Source organism: Callospermophilus lateralis, chromosome 11 (genome assembly GCF_048772815.1).
Source record: "Callospermophilus lateralis isolate mCalLat2 chromosome 11, mCalLat2.hap1, whole genome shotgun sequence".
NCBI classification, from domain to species: Eukaryota; Metazoa; Chordata; class Mammalia; order Rodentia; family Sciuridae; genus Callospermophilus; species Callospermophilus lateralis.
Window position 1 is genome coordinate 23,796,312 of NC_135315.1, and position 11,082 is coordinate 23,807,393.

General features: G+C 48.5%; 1 protein-coding gene across 4 annotated transcripts; it reads left to right on the plus strand.

Moving 5' to 3' along the window:
- The first annotated feature begins 414 nt into the window (after positions 1 to 414).
- Cdk5rap3 (CDK5 regulatory subunit associated protein 3) lies at positions 415 to 10,800 on the plus strand. 4 transcript variants are annotated; one of them, XM_076870569.2, is made up of 14 exons: positions 415 to 500; positions 581 to 745; positions 3,600 to 3,731; positions 3,998 to 4,098; positions 4,657 to 4,705; positions 5,360 to 5,538; positions 5,753 to 5,889; positions 6,099 to 6,243; positions 6,836 to 6,937; positions 7,347 to 7,425; positions 7,996 to 8,084; positions 9,639 to 9,844; positions 10,192 to 10,363; positions 10,475 to 10,800. In XM_076870569.2, the coding sequence occupies exons 3-14, from the start codon at positions 3,689 to 3,691 to the stop codon at positions 10,538 to 10,540; spliced, it is 1,368 nt and encodes a 455-aa protein (XP_076726684.1). In that variant the 5' UTR covers positions 415 to 500; positions 581 to 745; positions 3,600 to 3,688; the 3' UTR covers positions 10,541 to 10,800. The 4 variants fall into 4 exon arrangements, with proteins under 4 accessions (XP_076726684.1, XP_076726682.1, XP_076726683.1 ...); XM_076870567.2 differs by having other exon boundaries at positions 473 to 500; positions 700 to 745; XM_076870568.2 differs by having other exon boundaries at positions 473 to 500; positions 700 to 745; positions 10,580 to 10,800.
- Positions 10,801 to 11,082: the final 282 nt, after the last annotated feature.

The window sequence follows — 11,082 nt, forward strand, 5'->3', positions numbered from 1 at the left end:
CTGTAAACGGTAAGGTGAGGCAAGGAGGCAAGAAGGCATTTTCAACTGTCTCGGAAAATGTCGTCAGGAGGGCGCAGATACCCCTTCTGTACGACCCTGCCTGCGGACGCGTAAAGAAGGGGTATCTGCGCCCTCCTTGGGAGGAAGGAACGGGGACCAGCTCTTGGGCGCCACCTGCTGTGGCCGTGCGGCCACTGCAGCCCTTTCCCTGGACCCCTTCCCTTTGCGCTCTGCATCACTGAGCCCGCCTCACGCCTCCCATTGGCTGTCCCCTGTTCTCCCGCCCTTTCTAGACTCAGCCATTCGGAGCCTCGGGGTGGACGGGGCTTGCCGCTGGGGATGACGCGTGCGCCCCGATTGGCTATGCGGAGGGCAGCTACGTGGCTGAAGTAGGCCCGTTTGCGCCTAAACTGAGACTTAGTTACACCCGCACTGGATTGGTGGTGGGGCGGGGCGGGGCGGGTTCTCCGGCCGGAAGCGGAAGTGGAGGAAGGATGCAGGTGTGGAGAACGGGGTTGCGGTAACTGGGAACTGGCCCGGGACCCTTTTCCTGACTCTCTGATCTGTCTCCCGTGCTCAGCCTTTGCGGGCCCGTCGCTCTGGCCCTTCGGGGAGGCGGTTGGGACACTGAAATGAGTGCGCGCGGGGCGCGTCCCCTCCACGCTCTCAGGAGCCCCTCCCCGCCGTGTTTCCCACCAGGATCATCAGCACTTGCCCATCGACATCCAGACCAGCAAACTGCTCGGTAGGAGGGGGCGACCCCGCGTAGTCGGCTGTCGGGGGAGGTCTGCTACTTGCCCCCTGCCGCCAACAGCCAAGAGCTCTCAAAGTGTGGGTTGAGGTGCTGACCGCCTACCTTATTCAATGACCAGACTAAGAGCAGCAGGGAAGAACCGCAGAGTGTCTGTACTTAACCAAGGTTTTCTACTTAAACATATGTTATCAAATCATATTATTGAGTGACAGATGATCAGTTGCCAGTGGCAGATCTGAATTGAAACAAGTCTGTCTGGCTCAACAATGCCCTTTGCATTATCGAGGAAAAAACTTTACCATCTTTTAAAAAACTTCGTTTAGGTGTACACCACCAGCTACTCAGGAGGCCGGGGCGGAGAAGGATCACAAGTTAAAGGCCAGCCTGGGCAATTTAGCTATAACCTATTTCAAAATAAAAATTAAGAAGGATCTAACTAGAGCACCCTAGGTTCAATTTTGGATTCCATTTTTTTTTTTTTAAAGCTTTCCCCAGGCACAGTAGCGCATGCTTATAATCCCAGCAGCTCAGGAGGCTGAGGCAGGAGGATCCTGAGTTTAAAGCCAGCCTCAAGGGTCTAGGGTTAATGGCAGTAGGCGAGGCCCTGGGTTCAATCCTCAGCACCACATAAAAATAAATAGCTAAAATCAAGGTATTTTATCCAACTACAACTAAAAATGAATATTAAATTTAAAAAAATTTTTTTAAAGCCAGCCTCAGCAAAAGCAAGGCACTAAGTAACTCTGGGGGATCCTATCTCTAAATAAAATATAAAATAGGGCTGGGGATGTGGCTGAGTGGTTGAGTGCCCCTGAGTTCAATCCGTGATATTTACCCCCTCCCAAAAAAAAAAGCTTCCATCTCCCCTTGATTTTAGGGGGAAGAGGGACTTCAAATTCAGTTGGAAATAGAGATCTTATCTCCCCCACCTCCCCATTTATGAGGATTGGACCTAGGACCCAGCAGGTGTTAGACAGGCACTCTACTACTGACCTACATCCCTAGTACTTTTTGTTTTGTTGTGAGACTGGGTCTTCCTAAATTGCATAGGCTAGCCTCCAACTTGTGATCCTTCTGCCTCAGCCTCCCAAGTAACTGGGATTACAGGCACAGTACAACCAAGACCAGTGAAAGTACATAGAGATCTTTTAGTGGCCAGACCACCTTTATCTGGTCTACATATCTCCTCACCAGTTCAAAACCAAGGAAAGACCTCTTTATTCTGACCATCTCAGGGTATATGTACAGTCTTGGCATTTAAAAATATTAATTGGACTCATCAATTTAATGCCAATCTTGCCATGAAGATAATCAAACACAGCCCCTTTGCTCCTCATTTTATGACAACTATGAATTTATGAGTTTTCTTTTTTTTCTTTTAAAGAGAGAATTTTTTAATATTTATTTTTTAGTTTTCGGCGGACACAACATCTTTGTTTGTATGTGGTGCTGAGGATCGAACCCGGGCCGCACGCATGCCAGGCGAGCGCGCTACCGCTTGAGCCACATCCCCAGCCCAGTTTTTTTTTTTTTTTTTTTTAGAGACAGGGTCTTGCTGAGTTGCTCAGTGCCTCACTAAGTATTTGAGGCTGACTTTGAACTTGAGATCCTCCTGCCCCAGCCTCCCGAGCCTCTGAGATTACAGGCATGTGCCACTATGCCCAGCGATGAGATTTTTCTTTATGAAAATTTTAGAAGAACACAGGAGAGGGAATATTACTGATACTGGAATGGGATCATAGTTTTTGACCAGTTGACAGATTTCTTAGCAAAAGGCCATGGTTCTAAATTCGCCACTACATGGGGCCATTTAGGGGGCTAGGAATGTAACTCATTGATAAAGCACTGTATGGAGCCATTTAGTCCTGTGTGATGGCCACCAGTGGACCTTCTTTGGCCTTATTCACACTTGTCCAGTTCTTCAGGCCATGTGTGCTCAATGTGTGAATTTGAATTTGGAAATGAAAGAACCAGTAAATGAGCATTCACTGAGTTAGCTCTCTACCGGGTACTGTTTTATGTACTGACATTAAAAAATGAAGGTCACATGGCTGGTTCTGGTAGTATGTATTCCCAGCTACTTGGGAGGTTGAAGTAGGAGATTCACAAGTTAAGAGGCCAACCTGGGCAACTTATGAGACCCCCTTGTCTCAAAAAGGATTGGAATGTAGGTCAGTGGTCAAGCACCCCTGAGTTCAACCTCCAGCACCAAGAAAATAACCAGGACCATCTAACCCACAAAACCTAGCTCTTAGAGTTCTCTTCTATTGAGGAAATGTGCTTGGCTCTAAAACCACGAAACAGCCCAGACTCCTTGAGGTCAGTCACGTTTATAGTCACGTGTGCAGGGTGGCACTTCATTGTGAAGAATAGACTAGTGTTATCTAGTCCTTGGGGCGCTGAAGGTATTAGGAGCTTTGTAGTTGTTCATTCATCCGGTACTTGGCATAACTGCCTGTGTTTTCCATTGTCATGGTTAATCCCAGCCCTGAGGACATGGAAGTTGAGCAGCATCCTCTGTCAACAAGAAAGATATAATTACCCACAGAAGCAAAATATGGAGAATTTAGTGTGGTAAAAGTTGCACTTTCCTGTCAGGACCAATTTAAAGGTTTGCTTTATTTCTGTGTTGAGGCAATTGCTCTATAAAAATCACTGTAGATAAAGTCAGACCACCAGAGTCTGTCTAGCTCCAAACCTTTCTTTGGACCTTTCTTCTCATCTTCCCATACCTTAAACAATACAAAGACAACTTTTAGTTAATTTCTCAGTGTGCTAAGCCTGAAATAGTGATGGCATTTAGGTGGTATGAAGGTATGCTCTGATTTGGGTGTTTCTCGTGCAGACTGGCTGGTGGACAGAAGGCACTGCAACCTGAAATGGCAGAGTCTCGTGTTGACGATTCGAGAGAAGATCAATGCTGCCATCCAGGACATGCCAGAGAGCGAAGAGATCGCCCAGCTGCTCTCTGGGTCCTGTGAGTGCGCTGCGGCTATGTTGCCTGAGTTCTGCTTTCCTGAATTTGTTTTATCTGAGCTTGTTTAGCCAGCAGGGCTGACCCCAGAGAGAGAGTTTATTTTGGAGTTTAAATGCTGGTTTCTTCCCACATCGAATGATGAAGGGAGAGAGCTACATGGTGAAATTATTGGCAGTGTAGGACCCATGTGGGTCAGCCACCTGCAAAGGCCAGAGGAGGTGGGAAGATGTTGTAATCCTATGTCCTCACTCCTCCTTGTCTTCCAGACATTCACTATTTCCACTGCCTGAGAATTGTGGACCTTCTCAAAGGCACTGAGGCTTCCACAAAAAACATTTTTGGCCGGTACTCTTCACAGCGGATGAAGGCAAGTGTGGCCAAGGGCTGGTAATGTGTGGCCCCAGTCCTTGGGGCTAGTGCCTCTCTGGTCTTTTTAAAGATTTAACATATCTACATAGATTATGTCCTGAACTTTCCCTCTGTCCCTGTAGTTTATGCTAAAAATATATCCTTCCCCTGGGCTTACATTTTCTGACCTTCCCCTTTGGGGATCACTTGTTAGCACCATGCTCTTAAAAGTATGTGGCTGGGTGTGGGGGCACACACCTATAATCCCAGCAAATCAGGAGTCTGAGGCAGGAGGATCGTAAGTCCCAGGCCAGCCTTGGCAATTTAACAAGACTCCATCTCAAAATAAAAAGACCTGGTGATATAGCTCAGTAGTAAGAGTTCCCTGGGTTCAATCCCCAGTACCCCCCCAACACACATATACACAAAACACGCATATGGTCTAGCCAGCATTAGTTTCTGAAGAAGGCAAGGATGTTGTGTCTAATGAAAAGGCTGGAAGAGCCTCCCCTGTCCAGGGAGTGAACTGCAAGGTGACTGCTGAGTCTGGCTGACTTACTCTTTCTGTTCTACTCAGGATTGGCAAGAAATCGTAGCCCTGTATGAGAAGGACAATACCTACTTAGGTAAAGTGGCCCTAAAGTAGTCCTGGCATCCATGGGGAGGCCCCCTCCCAGAGTTCTGAGGACACCAGGCTTACACAAGACACAGTTTATGGCGGGGAGAGACTAGAGTGTAGATGTTGCCTGTTTGTAGGTGGGAAAATCAATTCCACAAAGTGCTAGGACAGGAGGAGGATTGGGCAAGTAATGGGCATTTGTAGCCTGACAGCAAGTGCCTGACCTGCTTTTCCTCCCTTGGTAAGATATGGTGTGCTTCCCCCCACCCTCTTTGAACCCCTATTCAATGCTAGGCTGAAGAGGCATGGGTCATATTGGGTGCCTGAGAGAACAACTAAAGGGTCAGTTGTACTTTGGGTTGTGTTTTTGAATAGTATAAATAATCATAACAGCTACTTTTTACTAAGCGTCTACTAAATGCAGGGAATTGTGCTTGGGTTTCATGTGGATTTGCATGGTAAATATTGTCCCTGTTTCACAGTTGAGAGTTGGAGTAGAGAGGCTACTTAACTCATCTCAGGTTCCACAATAGGGAAGGGGGTGCTAGGGAGTCAATCCCTGCTCCTAACCCATCATGCTAGGGCATCTTTGTGTGCATCCTTGGGCATACTTGCCTTAGGGTGTGGGTGTCCTGGGGTGAATTTCCTGGATCCTCCTCAGTGGAACTTTCTAGCCTCCTGGTTCGGAATGTCAACTACGAGATCCCCTCGCTGAAGAAGCAGATTGCTAAGTGCCAGCAGTTGCAACAAGAATACAGCCGCAAAGAGGAGGAGGGCCAGGCGGGGGCTGCTGAGATGCGTGAGCAGTTCTATCATTCCTGCAAACAGTATGGCATCACGGTGAGCAGGCATTGTGGTTGAATGGGCATCTGGGTGCCTTGTCACAGTGGGAGGGTGCCTGAGCCCTGCTCCTCTGCTGCCGGCAAAGACTTCCTTCTTGGCTAGGTTGTGCCCCAGTGTCTTACCTGTCTCTAGTCTTTGGATATTTTCTTTAGCCTGTTAGACTCTCCCTTCTGCCACATCTGTCTTGGCTCCCCTTCTCTCCCCTCTCTAGGGAGACAATGTCCGAAGAGAATTGCTGGCCCTGGTGAAGGACCTGCCAAGTCAGCTGACTGAGATTGGGGCAGGGGCTCAGTCCCTGGGGGAAGCCATCGACCTGTACCAGGCTTGTGTAGAGTTTGTGTGTGAAAGGTAAAAAGGACTTCAAGCTTCTCTGTAGGAGGGATGTTCTCCTGTCTCTTCCCTTCTCCATGCATGTTTTTCCCACATGATATGTAAGCAATATTGTACATACTTGACTCAGTGGGAGTCTTGCCCATTTGACCACGTGACCCTGACTAGAGCCCAGTGTTGGCTTCCCAAGTGGTTAGTAGGAGGGTCAGTTGTGTGCTTTATTGAAGCCCCACAGAGCAGGTGTTGCCGATGCTGCGGTACGTACAGAAACGGGGAAACTCAACTGTGTATGAATGGAGGACGGGAACAGAGCCGTCTGTGGTAGAGCGGCCACGCCTGGAGGAGCCTCCTGAGCAATTGGAAGAAGATGCGGTAAGATAGGCCTCATTAGGAGCTGAGTGAGTGCTGCTTGCTCCATCAACACACACTCTAAACTCTGACCTGAATTCAGAGTTCTGGAGTGAATGGGGGTATTGTTTTGATGCTAGGGATTGAACCCAAACATCCCCAGCCCTTTTAAATTTTTTATTTTGAGACTGGGTCTCATGAGTTTCCTAGGATCTTGCTAAGTTGTAGAGGCTGACCTCAAACTTACAATCCTCCTGCCTCAGCATCCTGAGTTGCTGGAATTACAGGTGTGCACCACCACACCTAGCATAAAGGAGGTTCTTGTGAGCAAAACTATTGGCAGGAAGATCTAGAAGACTCTGTTCCTTTACTTTTCTGGCCTTCTTACGACCAGAGTACAGAAAAGTGCTAAAGAGCATCAGTAGGCTGGCTTTTGTTGAACGAGGAGCCCTTCAATCACTTGAGCTCTCTGAAGATGACTTTCTTCTGGGAACTTGGAGCCTATTGCATTTGAATGTGTCCTCCCTATAGAAGCAGCTAAGGCCCGTGGGAAAGTAAGCCCCCTTCCTTTTTGTTTTACATGTCTTATTTGAGCTAACACTTTTTTGCCTTCTAGATTGACTGGGGCGACTTTGGGATGGAGACAGTTTCCAATGCAGGCATCTCTGCTGAAGCCTCTGGAATTGACTGGGGCATCTCCCTGGAATCTGAGTCAAAGGTTAGGACATCCTCCCAGTCCTTCTCTTTGAGGACTTTGTGTGGTCCTGCTTTGGCCATAGAAAAGTGTTGTCTGTGTCCGTAAAGGCTTCAATCCAAGTTCACAACCCCAAGGCCAGGTGCCGTCCAAGGAAGGTAGTTACAGAAGTGACATGTCAGAGTTTGGACCTCCTTTCTTTTGTGATTTGGAGCAAGAGGTGGGAGTAAAGGCAGGTGGGAACCTGAAAAATGGGGATAAGGGTGACAACATTACTGGGCCCACACTTGCCATCTTTGTCACCTACCTCAGGGTTGTAGACTTTAATGCAATTGAGTTTTCAGTCATTGAACTTTTCAAAGCCTTTTGTCTCTTTCGGCCCCTTGGGCTTGGGGAAATTCTCCCAACATTGGGTTCTTTGCTCTCCATCCAGGATGCTGGAGTTGAGGGGATAGACTGGGGAGACGATGCTACTGCTTTGCAGATCACAGTGCTTGAAGCAGGAACCCAGGGTAAGTGCTCCATCCCTGCAGCCCTGGCAAGAGTGGGGTGCTCAAGGACCCCCGAGTCTAGGCACAAAGAAAAATAATACTGTTGAAATTCGGTTTCTTGCACATTTAACTGTTTCTCAAAATCTTGAGGATGTCAGTGGAGGGAAACACAGGAAATTTGTTGAACTATTTAGAAACTCTCAAACTTTCTAGAGACTGAATGTGGGTCACCTTATGGCGGGGACTCAAGGGGACCAGCTTGGTCCTGAAGTCTGACCACCAGCAGGGAGACTGTAGCAGTGACCAGAGCCACTAGAGGGCAGTGCAGGATGACACTTTACCTCCCACTGCCCTGCTTAGTGCTCCTTGAAATCCAGTTCTGTGGTTCTCCCTGCAGGATGAGGGTCAGAGCAGGAAGGCCCAACTAGGCCTGAGACACCTGGGGAAAGTTAACCTTTCCCCTTGGGGAAATGCCTTTAGTGCAGTGAGTCTGTCCATGGTAATCTGTCAGGGCTTCTCAAACTTTAAGGTGTATCTTTTCTTCCCCAGTCCTGTGATCGTTCCTCACTTCTCTCCCTCTCTTCCTGGCAGCTCCAGAAGGTGTTGCTAGAGGCCCAGATGCTCTGACACTTCTTGAATACCCTGAGACCCGGAATCAGTTCATTGATGAGCTCATGGAGGTACTGTCACCTAGGGGATGTGGGGAGGCCTTGCTTCAGCACAGGTGGCATCATTCCTGACCCCTGGCCTGACCTGACCCTATTCACGTGAGGGATGCTGAGTGCCTTCCATGTCCTGGAATAGGAGCCTAATGTATTAGGATGCCCCCATTCATTCAGCTCATGTTTCTCATATACCTCCAGAGTGTCTGGCACTGTCTTAGACTCCAGAGCTTGAGCAATGAACAAGACAAAGTTCTTGCTCTCATGGAACTTATGTTCTAGCAGGAAAGCAGATAAGAAACAGATAAGTATGCAGTTTATGTTAGATACTACTAAGTAACACAAAGAAAGCAGGGGAGGGAGACAAACTCGTATTGTTGGGCAGGACTGTGGTTTATATCTGGGGATCAAGGAAGTATCATTGAGAAGGTGACTATAAGTCAAGACTGTAGGCAATTTTGACATGCAGGTATCTGATAGAAGGGCTTTCTAGGCAGAGAGAACCACTATAAAGGCCCAGAAGTGGAAGCGTGCTTTGTACATTTGAGCAACAACAGGGAGGCCATGTGGCTGAGCAGAGGGCCCTGGTGGGTTCAGGGAATGAAAGAACAGCTCAGAGATGTAGAGTCAGAACTGTGGTTTGACTTCATGAGCTGGGAAGCTGTTGGAGGTTTTGAGCAGGTTGGGAACCACATAATATCTTGTGCTGGGTGGTGGCTCACAACCATAATCCCAATAGCTTGGGAGACTTGAGACAGGAGGATCTCAAATTCAAGGCCAGCCTGGGCAACTTAGCAAGATCCTGTCTCAAAATAAAAGAAAATAAGAAAGGACTGGGGATGTAGAGCTCAGTAGCAGAGTGCTCCTGGGTGCAATCCTGAGTACCACAAAAACAACTCCATCTCATTTGAGTTGAAATACAATTCCTGTGGCTGAGATTTTGGCAGCCCCAATAAGAAGCTGGTGTTCTCAGCTGGCCTTTTGTTATAGGATTGGAAAGATGGAGTCTATCCTTCTGAGTGGACTGCAGGTTGGGGAGACCCTCCTGAAAGATCTCAGCCCTCATTGGGTTCTGTCTTTCTTCCCAGAGAGGCTTTTCTTTAGCCTCAAGGGATAAGCAGGACAAAAGGTATCAAGATTTTATGGCAGAATAAGACTGACTAGATATAGCCCTCATATTCTTTCTGGCCTTGTGTTAATCCAGGGTTTCTCAAACATGGATTCCTATTCCCTGAATCTCATTCCCTTCATGAAGAGAAAATAAATACCTTCACTAGGGTGGAGAAAACCTTTGAATCTCTTCATTCTCATTATCTGAGCCACAGGCTAGGGAGAAAAGATGGAGGTCTAGAGCTGGACTGGCCTGAGGTCAGAATGGGGGACCACAGAATGACGGTGGAGGCTGCTGCACACTCTTACATTGCAGCTGTTGAGTTTCTAGCCATGAACATGTTCAGTGATAACTGCCTCACCCAAAGTCCAGCCCTCACTGCTCCTTCTCCCAGGATGAGCAGCCTGAGGACTTAGCTTCTGAGTTCTTTTCTTAGTTTGAATCAACTCTTCTGTCCTCAGCTCGAGATCTTCTTGTCCCAGAGAGCAGTGGAGATGAGTGAGGAGGCCGACATCCTGTCCGTGAGCCAGTTTCAGTTGGCTCCCGCCATTCTACAGGGCCAGACCAAAGAAAAGATGGTCACCATGGTGTCCACACTGCAGGATCTGATTGGTCGGCTCACCAGTCTTCAAATGCAACACCTGTTTATGATTCTGGCCTCACCAAGGTCTGGCTAACCTGATGCTAGGCTCCATCATCTTAAGTTCTTCCCCTTGTATTCCTCCTCTTCTTCCATGACCCCTTAAATCTAATCCCTGCATCCCATGACATCACCTCCTGAGGATAGAGGGGTTTGCAGGGGGCAAGATAGGAATGGTTTGTGTATACAGGCAGGATCTACTTCCCAAGTAGGAAGGGGGACCTAGAATGGGTATTCCTTACAAAACAAGGACTTAAGTATATGAGGGTGAGAGGCAATTAGGGAATTGGTTTGTGAGCCTCACCTGTACAGCAGTTGGATGGAGATGCTCAAGGTGCACAGCTCTACCAGTCCTTACTGAGTCCTCTGCACAGGTATGTGGACCGAGTGACAGCATTCCTCCAGCAAAAACTAAAACAGTCCCAGCTGCTGGCTTTGAAGAAAGAGCTGATGGTGCAGAAGCAGCAGGAGGCACTTCAGGAGCAGGCAGCGCTGGAGCCCAAGCTGGACCTGCTGTTGGAGAAGACCAAGGAGCTGCAGAAGCTGGTAAGACAGGACAGGCAGACCCCTCACATGGGAACCCCCCAACCTGTTTCTACAGAAGGAGGCATTGCACCTGCCTCTGCTTCCTGCCCACTTGATACTGCTATCTTTTAGATTGAAGCTGACATCTCCAAGAGGTACAGCGGGCGCCCTGTGAACCTGATGGGAACCTCTGTTTGATGTTCTCTCTCTGGTGTTCTTGCCTGTCCATCTCCCCAGCCTCAGGTGGAGGTGGGACTGCCAGGGCTGATGTTGTGAAGCCCTTCCCCTCAAGAAGCCAGGCAGACTGGAGGACAGAGAGCCAGAGGAAGGAATCATCCCCTGGATGGGGACCTGGCACTCTGCAAGAAACTGTTTGGCTTGGCCCTGTGGCCTATCAGCCTGAACCACAGCTGCTGCTTGTAGTTAGTTGAATTGGACTTAATAAAAGAGCAAAAGACTCTTGGTTTACTGCTGACGGTTACTTATATCACTTCATGTGTTGGTGATCCAGGTTGCCTCCCTGGGCCATCAGCTATCACTGTAGAGCCCCAGGCTAAGGGTTTTTCTTTTTTGCTTCTGGTAATAAAGGGGACCCCATTAATACTACAGATGGTTCAGCAAGGGGCTCTGAGAAGGCTTGGGCAGCTGGATATCTGTCTCCATAACAGTGGGCCTGGGCTGTCCCACTCCGGCCAGCAGCCCGAGGGGAGCACTCAAGTGGCAGCCCTGTTGGAGCCAGA